The sequence below is a fragment of the Vigna unguiculata genome, chromosome 10 (assembly GCF_037176805.1).
Source record: "Vigna unguiculata cultivar grain cowpea cultivar isolate G323 ecotype 2 chromosome 10, ASM3717680v1, whole genome shotgun sequence".
NCBI classification, from domain to species: Eukaryota; Viridiplantae; Streptophyta; class Magnoliopsida; order Fabales; family Fabaceae; genus Vigna; species Vigna unguiculata.
In genome coordinates, this window is record NC_140801.1 from 7,188,737 (window position 1) to 7,212,373 (window position 23,637).

Here is a 23,637-nt window from a genome sequence, read left to right on the forward strand (position 1 = left end):
TTAGGTTTGTGGAAATGAGGCATTTTTGTTTCCCTTTTTTGGAGAATATTTGTTAAAGTGTGGATTTTTTTTGTAACAATGTTGTTCAAGAGCGGAAGCGGAAGGTCAGTTATAGAAAATAATCACTCTAAAGCGAAATCTGCAGGATTGGTGTTTCCAGTTTATGTGCAAAGCAGTGGGTTCTTAAATGTGAATCTGCATTTTTCTGCATTACCTTGGTTTGAACTTCAATCCAGGATGAGGAATGACACAACCATCTATTGAAATGGGTTCACCTTATACCAACCCACATAATCCATGAAGCAAACATGTTAAATTCTCAAAACTTAAGGGCTACTACTTTCATGAGGGTGAGGGAAAACAACCTAATGTAGAAAATTGCAGGTTTGCACTTACGATAACTCGACTTTGCACTTAAACTAAAAGTTTTTATTATGCAATGCGTATGGCACAATCTACAAAATTTATATATATAATTACTTAGTACTTGGTGTGAGTTAACTTTATTAATGAGGTGTATAAATTACTCACGCCACCAACGAGATACTTATAAGCCAAGTGAAGAATGGGAAAGATTTTGTTCAAATCATTTAACATAGGTTAGCAAAACTGCACAACTTGGTTTGCACTTAAATCCAGGATGAGGAGTGACGCAATCATCTATTGAAATGGGTTCACCTTATACCAACCCACCTCATCCACGAAGCAAACATGTTAAATTCGCAAAACTTAAGGGCTACTACTTTCATGAGGGTTAGGGAAAACAATGTAATGCAGAAAAGTGCAGGTTCGCACTTACGATAACATGGCTTTGCACATAAACTGGATGTTTTTATTATGCAAGATATATGGCACAATCTGCAAAATTTCTCGTTATAACTTCCTCTAACGTCACTTAATTAACAAACTTTATAAATTATTGATGCCACCAAGGGGACTGTTTAAAAGGATACTTATAAAGAAAGTGAACCAGGGAAAAGTTTTTGTGCAAATGATTTAGTGTAGGTTCGCATTTTTGAACCCACTGCTTTGCACATAAATTGGAAACACCAATCCTGTAGATTTCGCTTTAGAGTGATTATGTTTTACAATTGACATTCTGCTTCCGCTCTTGAACAACACTATTACAAAAAAAATTCACACTTTATCAAATATTCTCCATAATTATAGGATTATAATAGTTATCATTAAATATGAATTGGCATAGTGGTTGTGCTTTGGCCTTATTAGTGGAAGGTCACAGGTTCAAACCTTGATAGACAGGAATTAACCTTTATTTTTGCCAATTTTAGCTTGGAATGAATGTGAAAAGGTAGAGGGAACCCTAGGCAACCAAGAGGGTCTGAAAAACCACCTTGTAATTACCATTGAATAGGCATTAAACCCATAATAAAGCCCAATTTCGTTTCAACTTTTTACCCAACATTTAGACACCTATAAAAGGCAAATTTTAGGTGGAAGGAAGGGTTTCTGTAATTGTTTTGTTTTGCTTTGAGAGGAGAACGAAAATTGGAGAGGGAGTGGTGAGTCTTGGGTGCACAAGAGGTGAATTGGGAGAAGGCTTGAGGAGAAACATTCTTTTCTTCTCAATTTTAATCAAGAACTCCAGGTTAGGGGAGTTGTCCTTATATGCATACGAATTTTGTTGTGATTATGTGTTTGTGTTATTCTCAATTTGATTCTGCATGATGTTAATTTCATATTATAGGCACTGTGATTGAGAATTGGAGAAATTGATATTGTGCATAAAGTTTTGGGGTGATTTATATGAATTAGATGAGGGTTTTAGAACTGTATTGGTTAATTATGGCCAAACCTTTAGATTTGGTGATTCAAACCTGTTTAAAACCTGTTCTTGTGGTTGCTTGATCAAATGGAGTGCTTGGTAGTGATTGTTTTGGTTTTTGGGTATGGTTTTGGTTGTTTTCGTGCTTGAACAATGGCGAAACTCTGCAAGTTTCGCCCAAGCGACTCCCTCTCGCCTAGGCGAGAGTTGCAAGAGTTCATTCAGGGTTTAGGCTCGAGCATTTCGCTCAGGCGACCAAGGTTTGGGTTGAGCGAAACGAAGTCTCGCTCAGGCAAGAGTGGCTCGCCTAAGCGAGGACGCGAAGAGTTCTGTGTGTGGTTAAGCACGAATCCTCGTCCAGGCGAGGAGATTTGGGTGTTTAAGCGAATGGGGTCTCGCTCAGGCGAGATGGGCTCGCCTAAGCGAGACAAGGTGGTGCAACCACTGTTTCATGCTCGCTCAGGCGAGGTGGACTATGTAACATCCCGTCAGGATATTACTAATTTATAAATAAATAAATGGAATAAATACAACAGCGCGTTTAATAATACCTCATTTTCCCCAAATGCGGGAAAATTTAAAGCTTTATTAATTGAGCGGATAAATTTTAGAGCGTCCATTACAAAACTAAAACCACAATGTCATCAAGTCACCCATCAAGGTTTACAATTATTTTCAAAAACAAATAGATACATATAAAAGTTTCCCAAGTCAATCCCCTCTCCGTGACTAAGCTGCACCAGAGCCACCTGCATCACCAACATCTGCTCCCGTGTACCGCGTACACGATCATCGCCACACACACGCAGATAGGGTGAGCTTAGCAGATAAAATCACATATATACAAAGCTATAAACATATATATATATATATATATATATATATATATATATATATATATATATATATATCAACATGCATACATATCACAACACTTAACTTAACTTTCCATATTGCCCTATATTTTTATTCCCACAATCTGATCCCCAATACGTTTATTCGTGTTCTACTTCGTCTGATGATTACTTCAAGGTGACTTGCTGCCATACCTATCGGCCACAACCGATAGAGCACGTGCGGAAAAACATGCTACGGATCATACACCGCAACGCCAGGTAGAGTTCCCATATACGAACAAAGCCCGTATCGTCCCAAGACTACCAAACTCGTCAGCCAACAACTGAGGAGGGCAATCTATCTGGACCCATCCGTACTGGCCACAACCAGCACACTCATACCGGCAGCACTCGCCAACCCGAGCCACAACTCAAGGGTTTCTCGTGTTCATCCGCCATCCCGAGCCACAACTCAAGAGATGCTATTCCGAGCCACAACTCAAGGAATAACACGTGCTTAACCCCTATCCCGAGCCACAACTCAAGGGATACGTTCCGAGCCACAACTCAAGGAACTCCATCAATCCCACCTTTAAAGCACCATTAGACGCCACATAGATCACACATACACAATCCAAATTCAAAGCTGCAGCAGTGCGAATCGCCTGGCGGGGGACACGTGCCGCCAGGCGCTGGCAACTTCCAGACCGCCTGGCGGGGGACACGTGCCGCCAGGCGCCAAGTGCCCCATAAATCACAAGATCTGTTACTACCGCCTGGCGGGAACGTTTCCATCGCCAGGCGGATACTTTCCCAAAAGTCACGAATTTCGTCGCCATCGCCTGGCAGAATCCCCTTGTCGCCAGGCGCCTCCTGTACCAGAACCCCCCTGTTGCCTCTCTACCGCCTGGCGGACCTAACTCTGTCGCCAGGCGCCGTATCAGTACTTATGCAGTACTGGTTTTGGTCAATTACTATTCGCATCTTGCCCTCGCACCCATCCTCGATCCATTATACTCCTAGCTCAATGCATGGTACTGTTTACTTAGATGAAAATTTACCACTCCCCCTCTTTACTACAACTCTCCATAAAATAATTACAAGTCAAGAAAATCACAAATGGTTGGGTGTCATTCTTATTTTCCCCAACTCCATACTGGCACGCATGTTATTAAGGCTCTGACAGTACTAGAATATCCCGTGACCTAACATACTTCCCAAGCTTCTTATTACCATTATCTCGACCAATTTATACACCCCCCCAAGTTCGCTTATAAAGTAAGAGGGAAAATATCATTACCGTAGTGAAATCTCTATACTTTATTCCCTCACAGATACACTAGAAATTGATTTACCAAGGAACCAAACGCCAATTATCCTAAAACACCCTCCTAGACCAAAATAACCACAAGTATCCACATCACTGTACTGGCGCCTGGCGGCTAGTCCTGTGCCGCCAGGCGGTGTATTAGACTTCTGGTAAGATTTCCAGAATTCCCACACCTTCGCAGTCCCACTCTCCCTTGCTTTTCATTCCAGATTAATCTCCATCATTTCTCGCGTCATCTCCCTTATGTATCGTGTTCCTCGCAGCCTACACCCACATCTATTAAAATTATTCAAGCATTCCAATCACTAACCACTCTCACGACATCAAACCCCAATTGTTCAACCCTAAACACTTGGTCACTGTTCCATTGAATTTCCATGTCAATTACACTCGAAATCAAAACACTTCTACACCAAATCCACTCATAAGACCCACCCCTTGATTTCCCTCTGAACAATTCACGCCAAACACTCAAGAAAAACTTAAAACGAGTATTCAACCCGCGCCGCCTGGCGATCATAACCAATCCTGCCAGGCGGTTCATCCAAAAACACCCAGAATGGCCCAGACTATGAGTCGCCTGGCGGTATAGGGATTCACCGCCAGGCGCTGCACCCAGAACACAGCGAAATGCACAGAAATGGATGAGCCGCTTGGCGACTATGTATAGCCCGCCAGGCGGTTTCTGGAAAATTTCTAGAATTCAACAGAAACTCAGAATAAACACAGTGCATGCATATCTTAAACATTATTTTCACAGAATTTATACCAAACAACAGTATAATCGCGGTAAACTCCCCTAACCTGGTTCTCCTTCGCTTAAGCTTGACAATTTGTAAGATTTCCCCTTGATCACCCACCTTCCTTGCTTCCTCACTATTCAGCAACTCAAAATCACACCAGAACCTCTCACACTCTCTCAGATTTTCGCTCTCTCTTTAGGTATAGTTTCCCAGCTTGTCAAACCTTAGCCCTTAACCTAATTTTCCTTTTTAAAGTGTGCCTAGACTAAGTGATTAATTACCAAAACGAAAATGGCATTGAATAAGACATATTGTGCCATTCAATCCTTCCCTATGGCTGCCCTTCCAGCCTCCTTTGGCTGCCCACTCACTTAGGTTTCCTTCCCACCTTTCCATATTCACGTCAAAACCAAAAATGCCAAAAATATAAAGTTTAATGTAAGTTCTCCAAGGCTTGAACCCATAACCTAAGCAATTGCCAAGTCATTATCAACCATGTAACCAAGTCATATTTCATGCTAGGAATCACAATTCAATTATCATAATATACAAGAACATGTTTTCATAAATTTAAATAACAAAACCATAACATCAAAAGTTAGCATACATAGGACTCGAACCCAAGTCCTCTCGCACAATCAAAGTGCTCTCAACCACATGAGCTAGCACTTTTCTATGTCATACCAACCATAATTTAATGTCATAATTATTACCCCTCCCGTATTTATTAATTAATTAATTATTTAATTAATTAAATTCTGTCTTACAATACTCCCCCCTTTTTAAATTTTTCGTCTTCGAAAAAGAGAACTTACCAGTGAAGAGATGACGATAGGACCGCCTCATGACATCGTCCATCTCCCATGTCATTTCTTGAGTTGCCTCATCCCATAGGACTTTCACGGTTCTGATTTCCTTCCCTCTGAGCTGTTTTGTTTGAGAATCCAAGATTCTCACTGGTTCGGCTCCAATGGTTAAGTCCTCCCGTATCTGCACATCGTCATCCTCCAGAATATGTGTAGGATCGGCTATGTATTTTCTCAACTGTGACACATGGAAAACATTATGCAAGTTTCCCAAGTGTGGTGGCAATGCCATCTCGTACGCTGCAGGACCAATCCTCCTCATGATCTGATACGGTTCGATGAATCGAGGTGTCAGCTTCCTCGATTTAAGTGCCCTGCCAATACCTGCAGTAGGGGTAACTTTGAGAAATACGTGATCCCCTGCCTCAAACTCAAGCGGCCTCCTCCTCTTGTCCGCGTACGACTTCTGCCTGCTTTGAGTCACACGCATCCGATACTGAATCACCCTCACCTTCTCGGTGGTCTGCTGTAAGAACTCTGGTCCAAGAACCACTGCCTCACCATCCTGCTGCCAACACAATGGCGTCCTACATCTCCTACCATACAGGGCCTCGTAGGGAGCCATTCCAATACTGGTATGATAACTGTTATTATACGTGAATTCTACCAACGGCAACACATCACTCCATGTACCCAGATGGTCTAAAACACAGGTTCTCAACAGGTCCTCCAACGACTGTATAGTCCGCTCAGACTGTCCATCTGTCTGAGGATGATAGGCGGAGCTCATCTTGAGCTGAGTACCCAAAACGTTTTGCAACGACTGCCAGAACCTCGATGTGAACCTCGGGTCTCTATCTGACACAATACTCGCTGGTACTCCATGTAATCTAACAATCTCTCGCACATACAAATCCGCCAGCCTATCCATATTCATCTTTTGATTAATCGGCAGAAAATGATCACACTTCGTCAACCTGTCTACTATCACCCAGATTGAGTCGTGCCCTCTCACTAATCTCGGCAGGTGAGTGATGAAATCCATGGAAATGCTGTCCCATTTCCACTGTGGAATGTCCAGAGGTTCTAACATACCACCCGGTCGCTGGTGTTCTATCTTCGCTTTCTGACATACCAAGCAAGAAGCGACGTAATCAGCCACATCCGTCTTCATACCCGTCCACCAGAAAGAGGCTTTCAAATCCTTGTACATCTTAGTCATACCCGGATGTATGCTAAGACGACTCTTATGCCCCTCATCTAGGAGCATCTTCCTCAGAACCCTGCTGTTTGGAACACACACTCTCTCCCTGAACCGTAGAATCTCATCTCTGCCCATTCAGAAATCCTTCCTCTTCTCAGTGCCCAACTCACCAATTATCAGCTGCAGTTCTTGATCCTTACCCTGTTCCACCCAGAGCTCATCTAGGAACTCATTCGTGATCCTCAACATGCTGCATCGTATCTGTCCAGGCCCCATATCCAACCCCAGATTCATGTCCCTCAACTATTCTATCAGCTCCAACTCTCTAATCATCATAACTGATACATGAATTCTCTTCCTACTCAAGGCATCCGCTACGACATTAGCTTTACTAGGGTGGTACAATAGCTCAAAGTCGTAGTCCTTTAAATACTCCATCCAACGCCTCTGTCTCATATTCAGCTCTTTCTGATCAAACAAGTATTTCAAGCTTTTATGATCGCTGAATACCTGGAACTGCGCTCCATACAGGTAATGCCTCCATGTCTTGAGGGCAAACACGACTGCCACTAACTCTAAGTCGTGTGTCGGGTAATTCTTCTCATGCACCTTCAACTGTCTCGATGCATAAGCTACAGGCCGTTTATCCTGCATCAGCACACAGCCTAACCCCTGATACGAGGCATCATAGTACACCTCAAATGTTTTAGTCGTGTCAGCGATTGCAAATATCGGTGCGGTGGTCAGTCTTCTCTTCATATCCTCGAAGCAAGCTTCACACTCGTCTGTCCACGAGAAAGGCTGGTCCTTTCTCGTAAGCTGTGTAAGAGGACTCACCATCTTGGAGAAACCCTCCACAAATCGTCGATAATACCCTGCCAAACCCAGAAAACTCCGCACCTCTGAAACTGTTTGGGGCCTCTCCCACTTCACCACAGTCTCTATCTTTGTCGGATCAACGGCTATTCCTTGGGATGAGATCACATGCCCAAGGAATTGTACCTCTTCCAACCAAAATTCACATTTTGATAATTTCCCATACAACTGGTGCTCTCTGAGAATCCCCAACACTACTCTCAGATGCTCTGCGTGTTCTTCTCTGCTCTCCGAGTAGATCAGAATGTCATCGATAAACACTACTACAAACTGATATAGGTATGGCCTGAAAATCCTGTTCATGTAATCCATGAATATAGCCGGCGCATTGGTCACCCCAAATGGCATCACTACATACTCGTAGTGACCATACCGTGATCGAAAAGCAGTCTTCTGGACATCTTCCGGCCTGACAAGGATTTGATGATATCCAGATCTCAGGTCTATTTTTGAGAACACCGCAGCTCCCCTCAACTGATCCAATAGATCGTCAATCCTCGGCAACGGGTACTTATTCTTTATCGTTAGCTTATTCAGCTGCCGGTAATCAACACACAACCGAAAGCTACCATCTTTCTTCTTCACTAACAGAACCGGTGCTCCCCACGGTGATGCACTTGGTCGGATGAACTTCTTCTCAAGCAGATCCTCAATCTGTTTCTTTAACTAGGCTAACTCAACAGGCGCCATTCTGTACGGTGCCATAGAAACTGGCCCAGTGCCAGGGATGAGATCAATGGAGAAATCCACATCCCTCCTAGGTGGTAGTTCTGGAATCTCATCCGGAAATACATCTGCGTATTCATCCACTACCGGAATTCTGCTGATCTTCTCGGCTGTGCTCATCTTCTCCGCCTGAGCCACAATCATGTAACATGTAGCTCCAGCCTCAATCTCCCTCACCGCCTGATTAGACGAGATAAGTTCTAACCCCACCGTATCAGGAAACACTATCTTGCGCTGTCCGCAATCAATGACAACATGGTTACTTGACAACCAGTCCATACCCAGAATCACATCTAAACCTTCCATCGGCAAACAAATGAGATTCAGCCTGAACCTGCGGCCTGCCACCTCCATAGGACACCCCACGCACATAGAAGTGGTGGATACCTCTCCAGACGCTGGCGTCGCTACTAAAAGCTCGCACCCCAGCTCTCGCATCGTAAGCCCGAGCCTCCTCACACATTCATTAGACACAAACGAATGGGTGGCTCCCGAGTCGAACAACACCACCACCTCGTGGTCACACAACAAACACAGAAACTGTAAAAGGTTACCTGACTGTTTCGCTTCTGTAGTCGTCAAAGCAAACACACGCCCCGGTGCTTTGGGTCGATCTCCTACTGGCCTCTTAGCTAGTGCACCACTAGCTGGTCTTCTGTTAGGACACTGACGTGCAAAGTGCCCTGCCTGCTGACATATATAGCACTTACCAGTGCCACTACCTCCACCTGTACTACTGGCAGGTCTAGTACAATCCCTCCTCAAGTGCTCCCCGCCACAGTTATAACAATGCAGCCTCCCCCAGGTAGTCGGCGGTCTGCTATAAGGTTTCCTCTGTGATATGACATCTGGGGTAGTCCTCTGCTGTTTTCCTCCACTACTCGACTCGGTCTCCAACTGCTCCACAGTCTTGGCCTGCTCAACCAAAACTGGAAACTCTCTAATCCGAAGTGGCACAATGAAGCGGCGTATCTCATGTTTTAGTCCGCCCTCAAACTTCCTACACCTCCACTCCTCGGTGACTACTGGAGTGTAGAAACGCGCCAGATACTCGAACCTCTCAATGTATGCCGCCACAGTCATGGTCCCCTGCTGAAGAGTAAGGAACTCTGCCTCCCGCTCATGCCTCGCACTGTCGGGAAAGTACTTCTCCAGGAACCTCGTCCTGAAGGCAGTCCATGTCACCTGCTCCTCACGGGTCTGCATCAACTGCTGCATCCCCTGCCACCAATACTCTGCGTCTACCACCAGGAGAAATGTGACAAACAACAGCCTCTGCTCATCCGTGCACCCCAGCACTCTACAGATCTTCTCGCATTCTCGCATCCAGGCATCTGCCTCATCAGGAGTGGCCTTGCCATAGAACTTGGCCGACCGGTGTTTCATGAAATCCTCCATAGATACTTGTCGGGTAGGTGCCACTACAGCTCTGGGTGGCGCCGCTATGGGCTGCATCGCGTCTACCATACGATGGATCGCCTGAGCTATGTCATCAGCTCCAGCTGTGTTCCTCCTCCTACGGTTAGCCATAGCTCGTGCACGCCACATATTATAGCTGTTCACATATACAGCTCATATTAGGATTTCATCCAAAAATAACTAACAACACAAACAATTAGTCACGCAAATGTAACACGGTATGCTCACTCCCCATAGACCCCAAAAAAATCATTTTGAAAACCATTGCTCTGATACCAAATGTAACATCCCGTCAGGATATTACTAATTTATAAATAAATAAATGGAATAAATACAACAACGCGTTTAATAATACCTCATTTTCCCAAAATGCGGGAAAATTTAAAGCTTTATTAATTGAGCGGATAAATTTTAGAGCGTCCATTACAAAACTAAAACCACAATGTCATCAAGTCACCCATCAGGGTTTACAATTATTTTCAAAAACAAATAGATACATATAAAAGTTTCCCAAGTCAATCCCCTCTCCGTGACTAAGCTGCACCAGAGCCACCTACATCACCAACATCTGCTCCCGTGTACCGCGTACACGATCATCGCCACACACACGCAGATAGGGTGAGCTTAGTAGATAAAATCACATATATACAAAGCTATAAACATATATATATATATATATATATCAACATGCATACATATCACAACACTTAACTTAACTTTCCATATTACCCTATATTTTTATTCCCACAATCTGATCCCCAATACGTTTATTCGTGTTCTACTTCGTCTGATGATTACTTCAAGGTGACTTGCTGCCATACCTATCGGCCACAACCGATAGAGCACGTGCGGGAAAACATGCTACAGATCATACACCGCAACGCCAGGTAGAGTTCCCATATACAAACAAAGCCCGTATCGTCCCAAGACTACCAAACTCGTCCGCCAACAACTGAGGAGGGCAATCTATCTGGACCCATCCGTACTGGCCACAACCAGCACACTCATACCAGCAACACTCGCCAACCCGAGCCACAACTCAAGGGTTTCTCGTGTTCATCCACCATCCCGAGCCACAACTCAAGAGATGTTATTCCGAGCCACAACTCAAGGAATAACACGTGCTTAACCCCTATCCCGAGCCACAACTCAAGGGATACGTTCCGAGCCACAACTCAAGGAACTCCAGCAATCCCACCTTTAAAGCACCATTAGACGCCACATAGATCACACATACACAATCCAAATTCAAAGCTGCAGCAGTGCGAATCGCCTGGCGGGGGGCACGTGCCGCCAGGCGCTGACAACTTCCAGACCGCCTGGCGGGGGACACGTGCCGCCAGGCGCCAAGTGCCCCATAAATCACAAGGTCTATAACTACCGCCTGGCGGGACCGTTTCCATCGCCAGGCGGATGCTTTCCCAGAAGTCACGAATTTCGTCGCCATCGCCTGGCGGAATCCCCCTATCGCCAGGCGCCTCCTGTACCAGAACCCCCCTGTTGCCTCTCTACCGCCTGGTGGACCTAACTCTGTCGCCAGGCGCCGTATCAGTACTTATGCAGTACTGGTTTTGGTCAATTACTCTTCGCATCTTGCCCTCGCACCCATCCTCGATCCATTATACTCCTAGCTCAGTGCATGGTACTATTTACTTAGATGAAAATTTACCACTCCCCCTCTTTACTACAACTCTCCATAAAATAATTACAAGTCAAGAAAATCACAAATGGTTGGGTGTCATTCTTATTTTCCCCAACTCCATACTGACACGTATGTTATTAAGGCTGTGACAGTACTAGAATATCCCGTGACCTAACATACTTCCCAAGCTTCTTATTACCATTATCTCGACCAATTTATACACCCCCCAAGTTCGCTTATAAAGTAAGAGGGAAAATATCATTACCGTAGTGAAATCTCTATACTCTATTCCCTCACAGATACACTAGAAATTGATTTACCAAGGAACCAAACGCCAATTATCCTAAAACACCCTCCTAGACCAGAATAACCACAAGTATCCACATCACTGTACTAGCGCCTGGCGGCTAGTCCCGTGCCGCCAGGCGGTGCATCAGACTTCTGGTAAGATTTCCAGAATTCCCACACCTTCGCAGTCCCACTCTCCTTTGCTTTTCATTCCAGATTAATCTCCATCATTTCTCCTGTCATCTCCCTTATGTATCGTGTTCCTCGTAGCCTACACCCACATCTATTAAAATTATTCAAGCATTCCAATCACTGACCACTCTTACGACATCAAACCCCAATTGTTCAACCCTAAACGCTTGGTCACTGTTCCATTGAATTTCCATGTCAATTACACTCGAAATCAAAACACTTCTACACCAAATCCACTCATAAGACCTACCCCTTGATTTCCCTCTGAACAATTCACGCCAAACACTCAAGAAAAACTTAAAACGAGTATTCAACCCGCGCCGCCTGGCGATCATAACCAATCCTGCCAGGCGGTTCATCCAAAAACACCCAGAATGGCCCAGACTATGAGTCGCCTGGCGGTATAGGGATTCACCGCCAGGCGCTGCACCCAGAACACAGCGAAATGCACAGAAATGGATGAGCCGCCTGACGGCTATGTATAGCCCGCCAGGCGGTTTTTGGAAAATTTCCAGAATTCAACAGAAACTCAGAATAAACACAGTGCATGCATATCTTAAACATTATTTTCACAGAATTCATACCAAACAATAGTATAATTGCGGTAAACTCCCCTAACCTGGTTCTCCTTCGCTTAAGCTTGACAATTTGTAAGATTCCCCCTTGATCACCCACCTTCCTTGCTTCCTCACTATTCAGCAACTCAAAATCACACCAGAACCTCTCACACTCTCTCAGATTTTCGCTCTCTCTTTAGGTATAGTTTCCCAGCTTGTCAAACCTTAGCCCTTAACCTAATTTTCCTTTTTAAAGTGTGCCTAGACTAAGTGATTAATTACCAAAACGAAAATGGCATTGAATAAGACATAATGTGCCATTCAATCCTTCCCTATGGCTGCCCACTCACTTAGGTTTCCTTCCCTCCTTTCCATATTCACGTCAAAACCAAAAATGCCAAAAATATAAAGTTTAATGTAAGTTCTCCAAGGCTTGAACCCATAACCTAAGCAATTGCCAAGTCATTATCAACCATGTAACCAAGTCATATTTCATGCTAGGAATCACAATTCAATTATCATAATATACAAGAACATGTTTTCATAAATTTAAATAACAAAACCATAACATCAAAAGTTAGCATACATAGGACTCGAACCCAAGTCCTCTCGCACAATCAAAGTGCTCTCAACCACATGAGCTAGCACTTTTCCATGTCATACCAACCATAATTTAATGTCATAATTATTACCCCTCCCGTATTTATTAATTAATTAATTATTTAATTAATTAAATTCTACGAGTCTTACAACTAGCCTAAGCGAGGCTGATGGATTAGCTTGGGCGAGGATCCCTGGCTTAAGTGAGTTGCTGCGAATTTCTATGTTTGTACGTGCTTTATGAGCTGGTTTGTTTACTTTTTCCTAAATATAGGAAGTTATGCATGTGTTGGTGGTGTTTGGACTTGAAGGACTAAGTCCTTAGGATTTGGGATGTGCTTGGTTGGAGTCACGAGCGAGGAGTTCGTGATGGGTGGACCGCATGTGGAATGTGAACAGTTCAGTTCACCAGAGGTACCCTTGTTGGGATGAATGAGCGAGGGAGTTCATTTAATGCTTAACTTGGGAATGCTATGAGCGAGGGAGTTCATAGTAGGAAAGGCGGGTATGTGTGTCCGGGTCCGAGCGAGGAGTTCGGATGGACGGGCTTAAGAGTCCGTGAAGAAGGACTACAAGCGATATAGGCTTGTAGGTTGGACCACGAGCGTGGAGGGTCTGGAAGCATATGAAATCCCAGAGTTAGAGTACATGCATGAACTCATATTGGTTATGAGTGTGGGGAAGAGGGTGTTTTGAAAATAAAGAAATGATTACTTATGAGTGGGCTGGGGATTTAGTTTCATATGTATTATTATTTGTGTGCATAGCTCACCCTATTTGTTTGTGTGTGGCGATGATTAGATAACTTTTTATCCGGGAGCAGATGATGTTTCAGGTGAGGCAGGAGCTGCATAGTTGCGGAGAGTGGGGCCAGTGACATGGGGAATTTTTATAAAGCATGTTATTTAAATTTCATGTAATTTCAAATTATTGAATTTTACTATTTTCTGGTTATTTAAATTGTAAAGGTGAACCTTGGAATAGTTTGACTATTAATAATTTATTATGGATGTTTAAAGTTTAAATTTCTCGCATTAAGGGAAACGGTTCATTAATAAATGAGGTATTATTTATATAAATTGTTATTTTTATTATTTATTTTTTTAAGTAATATCCGGTCGGGATATTACACACCTTGGTTTGCACTTAAATCCAGGATGAGGAGTGACACAACCATCTATTGAAATGGGTTCACCTTATACCAACCTACCTCATCCACGAAGCAAACATGTTAAATTCTCAAAACTTAAGGGCTACTACTTTCATAAGGGTGAGAGAAAATAATGTAATGTAGAAAAGTGCAAGTTCGCACTTGCGATAACACGACTTTGCACTTAAACTGAAAGTTTTTATTATACAATACGTATGGCACAATCTACAAAATTAATAAATATAATTCCTTAGTACTTGGTGTGAGTTAACTTTATTAATGAAGTGTATAAATTACTCACGCCACCAACGGGATACTTATAAGCCAAGTGAAGAATGGGAAATATTTTGTTCAAATCATTTAACGCAGGTTAGCAAAACTGCACACCTTGGTTTGCACTTAAATCCAGGATGAGAAGTGACGCAACCATCTATTGAAATGGGTTCACCTTATACCAACCCACCTCATCCACGAAGCAAACATGTTAAATTCGCAAAACTTAAGGGCTACTACTTTCATGAGGGTTAGGGAAAACAATGTAATGCAGAAAAGTGCAGGTTCGCACTTACGATAACATGACTTTGCACTTAAACTGGATGTTTTTATTATGCAAGACATATGGCACAATCTGCAAAATTTCTCATTATAACTTCCTCTAACGTCACTTAATTAACAAACTTTATAAATTATTGATGCCACCAAGGAGACTGTTTAAAAGGATATTTATAAAGAAAGTCAACCAGGGAAAATTTTTTGTGCAAATGATTTAGTGTAGGTTCGCATTTTTGAACCCACTACTTTGCACATAAATTGGAAACACCAATCCTGTAGATTCCGCTTTAGAGTGATTATTTTCTACAACTGACATTCTGCTTCCGCTCTTGAACAACACTATTACAAAAAAAAAAATCACACTTTATCAAATATTCTCCAAAACTGGAAACAAAAATGCCTCCTTTCCATAAACCTAAACCCTAAACCACGAATTTGTTGCAGTGGGTAAACCCAATACTTTTTATACTCCACCAACGGGGAAATGACGAACCCCATCGGAATATAACTTCGAAAACGGAGGAACAATAAACTTAGGGAATGGAGGAAGAAGAAACTTAGGGGATGGACGAAGAAGACACTTCAGAGATGGAGGAAGAAAAAACTTGGGGGAAGGAGGAAGAACAAACTTGGAGATGGAGAAAAAACAAACTGCTCTCCACTTCTCTCACAACTTTCACTCCTTTCTCTCTTCTTGCCCTTCATCCACTCCTCTCCCAAATCAACCTCCCTTTCTCTCTTGCTCTCAACCTCTCTCCTTGCTTCTCTCACTTCTGCCACTCCATCAACCTCCCTTTCTCTCTCGTACTCAAGCGTCCAACGTGGAATTGTGAAAAAAAATTAAAAAATAAAAAATCATTGTCACGTCAGGTGAGAGAAGCTGTTAAGAAACGGTGGTTAATATATCATTTTCCAATAATATAACATGGTGCTAAATAACATAACGCGAGCCTTCCATGGCTAACACTAGAACCTGTTGCCGCGTAGTCCTCCGCCAACCTCCGCCTCGTTCCTCCAACACACGAACCCTACGAGGATGGAAAGAAGATAAAGACAATGGTCAAGATAGGTTCTGAAAAATGTAGTCGTTGTGTTTGGTGCTCTGTGTGTGGGTTCTGGTTTTGGGTTTTTGTTCTCTCTGATTTTTGTGTTGGTGAAAGATGAAGATGAAGGTTGAATATGAAAAAGGGTGAAGCTGAATGGGTGATGATGAGTGGGGTTAAAAGTGGATTAAGCATGTGTGTTTTTTTCTTTATGCGGCGGGATGTAGAGTGTATGGCTCATGTGTAGTGAAAAGGGAAAGAAAATGAGTGGGGGCTGAAAGAGAGGATAAAGTCTGCGTTGAGTATACCAGGGAGGAAGATGATGGTTATGGCGATCAGAGGAAAGGAGAGGAAAAACGCAGATGAATGGTTGAGAATGAGGTAGATGTGTTTAAACTTTTTCCTAGCACTCATTCAAGAAACAACAACGTTCAAGCAATAGCAGCATTGGAACAACAACATGTTTTAACATAAGCAGATAAAATGAAGCAAACCCACGCAGTTACATCATGTTCATTTGCATTTAACAACATACAACAAGTTTCACACACATTAGATCAAGCTCATGCTCACACAAATATTCAAGTTTCAAGACGTGACACTTACCTCTTGCAGCTCCCTTATCTCCTGTTGCTCACTTCCTTCAACTCTTTTCCCTTTTCCCTCTTCTGTTTTCTCTCCTTTGTACTTTTTCTTTCCTGCTCAAAACCGTGTGTGATGGATTTTTTTTTTCTTCAGTTCTCTCTAGAGAGCATATGAATATTGGTTTTTCTTCCCTTACCCTTATGAGATTGGTGTGTATGTATGACCTCTATTTCTTCGTACTCCCTCCACTTTTTGTTCCCGCTCCCTGTCCTTTATATTTGGTTTAAACTATTGAAAATCACCAAAAAGCAAGCAACCTCACTCCACCATTGATGCGACTGCCATGGTACGATCATCGTGAGTGCAACAACGTTTGTCATGCTACGACTACCGTAGTGTAGATACAAATATCCAATATTTCCTTTATGTCAAAACCCCAAAAGTATTCACGGACGAAGAAGTGAGCAGTCGAGGATGTATTTGACTTTCATTTTTTATACATTTTTTTTATTATTAGAAAAAGGGATAAAATAAACAAGTAAATGAAAAAAAAATAAATTACAATTAAAATTAAAATAAAGGTAAAATAGGATGAAATAAAACAAAACACATTAAAAAAAACAAAGAAGAATAAAAAAAATTAAAGTTAAGATAAGATGAAAATAAAAATAAAAACATATATCTCCCTCAATTAAATTTTACCCTTGTTTTTTGTATTTTTCTTTCTTTTTTTAATTATTTTCCAAGTCAAAAGTTTTTATTTCTTACCCAGACAAAATTGGATGTTGATAGGTATACAAAACAAAGTTCAATCTTGATGGAACTATACAAAAGTATAAGACAAGATTGGTTGCTAAAGGCTACTCATAACAACCAAAAATCAACTACAATGAGACATTTCTAGTCGCACCACAGAAGAACAAATTGCGGATATTTTCACAAAGGCTTTTCAAAGACCAAAGTTTGAATTAATACGCGCTATGCTTAGAGATACTGAATTTGCATCAAGGAGGTTTATTAAAGTGTAATGCAATTCTAGAAGAATATAGAAAATTCTAAGATAGAGTTATTGAAATGTCATGCATATTATAAAACAATGAAGAAAAGCCTAAGATAGGAGGTAAAATCTAGGACATTCTACATAAGTGGTTGTAACTAGGATTTTTAGAATAATCATGCGGGTAAAATAAGGTATACAAATAGCCACTTTACCAGTTGAAGTAGACAACATCTAAGACACAACTAAGACAGCTACAAAATACACTTCTTCCAACTACTACTTTAACATTATGTTATCTCTACATTTTTTTTTCTATCTTATCAACTATTCCTTTCAAAATCTCAAAATGCTATCAATTTTTTTTGTTACGGAGAAAAAACATAAAATGACATTCAATAGTTTAAAGCCCAATCAACCATGACAACATGCATAACATAAAACACAAAAACATAGTACAGTAACGAAAATCTTAAAATTGACAATTCAAAACTTAAAATCTCTTCATCCATTGCTAATTGTATCCAGTTCAAATAAAAGGACGATTCCTACATGTGTGACTAAAAACCCATCTATTGCCATAAATGTAGCAGATCTCGCATCCACACCTGCATAAAATGTCACATCCACCATTATTTTCGACAAAGATGGTGCACTATGATAAAACACGTAGTTTGAGTAGTTTCTCTGTTTTTATTTTCATATATATATATATATATATATATATATATATATACCCTTTCTTTACATACACACTATTGTAATACTTTTTGTATGCAATACACTTTCTCTTTCTGCATTTATTACAAAGTACTTTTATCTTTCCTCCTTAACTATCTCTGCTTCACGTGAGTATCATCTCTCTCTCGGTTCACTTTCTCTTACCATGCACATGCATATCACATAACATGGTATCAGAGCTCTCCATATGAAGAGCTCTGCTGCACACTAACGATTTATTTTCCCAATCTTTCCTTTCTTGGCTTGTTTGCACTTTTTCTTTTGCAGCATGACTCAACAAAACTCTGTTGTCCAAGAGCAACCCTAAACCATGCAAGAACAATCCATGAACAACTTTCTTTACCTTCATTCGAACAAAAATCAAGCAATGACTTTGGTGTCTCATATTTTGGATCGTACAAATTACCACTCATGGAGTAGGTCCATGATCACAGCCTTAAGCGCGAAGAATAAAGTTGAGTTCAAATATGGAAGTGTCCCTCAACCTACTAAAATTGATGCCTCTTACTCCTCTTGGACTAGATGCAATAACATGGTAGTGTCTTGGATTGTTCATTCCATTTCTGTGCCCATTCACCAAAGCATCATTTGGATGTACGTTGTTGCAGACATTTGGAAAGATTTAAAAACAAGATTTGGCCAAGGTGATCTTTTGTGCATATCTGATTTGCAACTTAAAGCCTCTTCTCTTTGCCAAGGTGAGTTAACAATGATCGAGTATTTTACGAAACTTCGGATTTTATGGGATGAATTAGAAAATTTTAGGCCAAACCCCATTTTTTCTTGCCCAACTAAGTGTTCTTTCAAGGTTTCTTCTATTACCGTTCAGCGGAAGCAAGAAAACCAAGCTATGCAGTTTCTCCGTGGTTTGAACAACTAATATGCCAATGTTAAATCTCATGTGCTTCTCATGGAACCATTACCTCTTATCGCAAAATTTTTTTCTTTTGTTGGTCAACAAAAGCGTCAATTGAGTAGTAGAAATTTTGTTGCCAGTATCAAAAGCACCTACGTCAATACTGGAAAAGAAGGTACATCTCCTATCACTTGCAACTTTTGTGGTTGTCCCGGACATAGTGAAAATATGTGTTACCTCAAACATGCTTTCCCACCAACCAAGAAAACTTGTGCCCACAACGGCAAGATTGGTTATACCATCGATGTTTGTTATCGAAAGCACGGGTATCCTCTCGGTCACAAGCTTTATAACTCCAAGAATGCCAATAATATCGATGTGCAAGGAGATAGTGCTGATACAACAAAAAACTTAGAAGATACAAACATTTGCTTAACTTCTCAACAATATCATACTTTGCTCAATCTTTTACAACAATATGATTCAGGTCAAAACTCCAATGCTCATCCAATTCAAGTCAACCAAGTATGTTATCTTACTACCACCAGTCCAAATCTTTCACCATCAGGTAAACTCCATAAGAAAATTCTTTGGATTTTCAATTTTGGTGCAACGAATCATGTGTGTGTATCTTTAAATGATTTCTCTTCATATCAAACCATTAAACCTATTTCAGTAAAATTGTGAAATGGGGAATGTACGTGGTTGATAATAGAATCATTTCTTCCTTCATTAACAGTGTCTCTATTAATGTAAAACGAAAAACCATTGATACTTAACATTTTCGAATGGGTCAACCCTCTATTAAGTGCTTGTATGACTTGCAAAATATTTATCCATATATCAAGTTTGACAAATTTTTCACTTGTTATACGTGTCATGAGTCTAAACAGAAGAAATATTCTTTTCTTGTTAGTAAATCACATGCAAATCAACCTTTTGAGCTTTTTCATATTGACATTTGGGGGCCCTACTCCACTATTTCTTTGCATGGTCATAAGTTTTTTGTTACCATAGTAGATGATTATACTCGGTTTTGTTGGATTTTTCCTATGGGTTCTAAAGCTGAAACTCGTGACATCATAAAACACTTAATTTCGTATATTGAACGTCAGTTTAATCGTACTTTAAAAATAATCCAAACTAATAATGGTGTTAAGATTAATATGGAGACTTATTTTTTATCCAAACACATTGTCCATCAAAAGACTTATGTTGAAACACCAGAACAAAACATGTTCGTAGAACGTAAACATCAACACCTTCTCAACGTTACTCGAGCCTTATTGTTTCACTCTGATTTACCTTTAAGCTTTTGGAATTATGCTCTCTTGCATGTTTTTTACTTGATTAATTGTACCCCTACACCTTTACTTGATAATTGTTCACCTTATGAAAAGTTACATGGAAAAATTTGTGATATATCTATGCTTGGCATATTTGGATGTCTATGTTATGCCACTACTCTGAGTTCCCACCGCAAAAAACTTGGCAGTCGGGCTACTCCTAGAGTCATCATTGGCTTTCAACCAAACACGAAAGGTTACATGTATCTTAACCTTAACACTCATAAGATTGAAATGTCTTATCATGTTACTTTTCATGAAAATTGCTTCCCTTCTTCAAAAAAATTAGGTACCATTAAATTTGACATTTGGAGGCCATTGCCAAATATCTATGAATCTAATGATACTGTTTACTTTGATACCAGTCATGTTCATAATAATAACACCCATTATGATCAAACTTTTGATGTCACCAATAATGTAGAAAATAATTCTGATAATGAAAATACAAATATAGACGTTTGCAAATCTACTCATGTTTGAAAAATACCTTCTTATCTTCAAGATTATCACATTTCTAGCTCTTCCATCTCCTCTAACAATATGATTACCAAATATCCAATAGAAAAGTTTGTTTCTTATGCTTATTTATCTAGTGATTTCAAGAAATTTATTTTAACTATATTTGTTCATCATGAACCCGTTCTTAGAAGAAGCTTTTGAGCATTCCTGTTGGAATAAAGCCATGCAAGAAGAGATCACAACTCTTGAAACCAACAATACATGGGTTATGACCGATCTTCCTTACAATGCCAAAGCTATTGGATGCAGGTGGATATATAAGATCAAACATAAGGCTGATCGCATCATTGATTGATACAAAGCTAGATTGGTCACCAAGGGATACTCCCAATGTGAAGGATTGACTTTGTTGACACTTTTTCCCCTATGGCTAAATTAACTGCTCAATGTATTATTCTTGCAATGGTAGCCATGCAAAATGGGGAATTACGACAATTGGATGTAAATAACACGTTTTTACATCGTGATTTAGACGAGGATGTCTATATGCAATTGCCTCCTGGCTTCAAACAAGCTCATCCTCGACAAGTTTGTAAGTTGCAACGTTCTTTATATAGGCTCTGCCAAGCAAGTAGACAATGGTACTTCAAGCTCTCTCAATTTCTTATCAGTCATGCTATCACTATTCTCAATTCGATCACTCTTTGTTTATTAAATCTTCTAGAGACTGTATTACTATCTTGCTAATTTATGTTGACGATGTTGTTCTTGCTGGAGATAACAGCCAAGAAATTTCAAACATTACTAACCAACTACAAAAGCATTTTCGCATAAAAAACTTTGGAAATCTTACATACTTTCTTGGGCTTGAGGTTGCCCGTAGCCAAGATGGAATTCATCTTTCTCAACGCAAATATGTCTTATATTTTCTCCAAGAAGCAGATATGTTACATTGTGCTCCCATTCCTACCCTTAGGACACACTTATCTTATGAAAATGCATATTATACTTCCTTACTTGGTGAAAGCGAAGCTTCATCCTTCAGACATCTCATTGGTCGTCTTCTCTATCTCACAAACACTCGCCCAAATATTGTGTTTGTCATTCATCATCTCATCCAATTTGTTTCCTCCCCCATAAATGATCATCCACATGCTGCTCGCAAAATCCTTCGTTACCTGAAAAACAGTTTAGGACATAGCATTTTCCTCAACAACAAACATCATTGTTAGATACGTGCCTACAAAAACGTAGATTGGGCCGCTTGTCCCGAAACAAGAAAATCTATAATTGGTCTTTTGTCTACATCGGAGATTCTATTGTTTCATGGAAAACAAAAAAGTGGGTCACCATCTCTCGCAGTTCTTGTGAAGCAGAATATATGACATTGGTTGTCATTTTTTGTGAGGTGCAATGGATTTCTTGAGTTCTCAATGACCTTTGTGTTTCACATACCAAACATGTGCCTAGTTTTTGCGATAACCAATCAACCATCTACATCGCTAATAATCAAGTTTATCATGAAAGAATGAAACATATCGAGATAGACTGTCATCTCACTCACGAGAAAATTCAATCAAGTTTCATCAAGCTTCTACCTATTTCTTCGTCTCTTCAACTTGCTAACATCCTTACGAAACCGCTTCGACCTAATATTTTTGCCTCTTTATGCTCCAAGCTGTGTCCTCGACATTTATAATCCCAACTTGAGGAGACATGATAAAACGTATAGTTTAAATAGTTTCTCTATTTATTTATTATATATATATATATATATATATATATATATATATATATATATATATCCCTTTCTTCTTTACGGACACACTATTGTAATACTTTTTGTATGTAATATGATTTCTCTTTTTGCATTTATTGCAAAGTGCTTTACTCTCTCCTCCTTAACTCTCTCTGCATCTCTCAATTCACTTTCTCTTACCATGCACATGCATATCACATAACACACTGGGACATTTCTGCCACTTTTTCTCCATAGCCAACAAGAAAAGCTTCGTATCCAACTCTCTTATATCCATTAGTTTTCGAGGATTTGATACTCTTCTTTTCATTGTTATCGTACTAGGTTGGTTAGCAAGGAGAATTGAATTGGCATGTTATGCATTAAAAGACAATAAATATAAACTCCTGATTTACCTACCATCCATAACAATATTTAAAATACACAATTAAGAATTTTTTTTAGTGTCTTTACATTTTTATATTAGATATTTAATTCTATGAAAACTTATCACACTAGCAAGCAACAATGTGAAAGGGAAAAACTCGCAATAAGAGAAAAATAATGGCGATGCTCATTTTCATTATTTTGAAATTGAGTTGAATTTATTTAGTACATATAATATGAATTGATTTCCTCAAGAATTTCAAAATCAAATCTAACTACAAAAGTTATTAATAAAAAGAACACTATTATGTAATAATATTATATTTTATCTTATTAGTATTATTTATATGTTTTTAAGAATACTTATTAAGAATACTTATTTTAATAATAATGTTTTAAGTGCCCAATCTAATTAATTAGATTAAATAAAAAACAAAGTAAACTCAAGCAAATTCTATAGAACAAACTAGCGATCTTAAAAAAATACAATATCTAAAACAATTACTTTTCAACGGCTTACTTCCGTCATTTTTTTTAAATTAAATTTAAAAATTTTATAGAAGAATTTATGATTATAATAGAACACAAGTTCTTATTCTTGATTTTGTGTTTCTTCCTTACCAATTAGGGTTAGAGTTAAGGTGGGCATGATCCCTCTAAAATATTTTAATTAATTTTTAAAAGCAAACTTTGAGTCTAAGTCAAAGATTGAGTCGAAAGTCAACACGAGCCACCTCCAGCCGATGATCGACCTGGGCTAATAGTCAAGACAAAT

General features: G+C 40.1%; 1 protein-coding gene across 1 annotated transcript; it reads right to left on the reverse strand.

Annotated features, from left to right (window-relative positions):
- Nucleotides 1-6,840: 6,840 nt before the first annotated feature.
- LOC146882071 (uncharacterized) lies at nt 6,841-9,837 on the reverse strand. Its single transcript, XM_085667260.1, has 3 exons — nt 8,293-9,837; nt 7,216-8,235; nt 6,841-6,966 (listed from the first exon to the last, which is right to left on the reverse strand). Exons 1-3 carry the CDS (start codon nt 9,835-9,837, stop codon nt 6,841-6,843), a joined length of 2,691 nt encoding a protein of 896 aa, XP_085523386.1.
- Nucleotides 9,838-23,637: the final 13,800 nt, after the last annotated feature.

Bases quoted from the DNA above. Each gene is read 5' to 3' on its own strand.
- LOC146882071 (XM_085667260.1), bottom strand. From the start codon at position 9,837: ATGGCTAACCGTAGGAGGAGGAACACAGCTGGAGCTGATGACATAGCT. The intron at 8,236-8,292 runs GTTTCTATGGCA...TTAAAGAAACAG, and splicing joins TCATCCCTGGCACTGGGCCA to ATTGAGGATCTGCTTGAGAA. The intron at 6,967-7,215 runs GTATTCAGCGAT...GGGCCTGGACAG, and splicing joins TGTATGGAGCGCAGTTCCAG to ATACGATGCAGCATGTTGAG.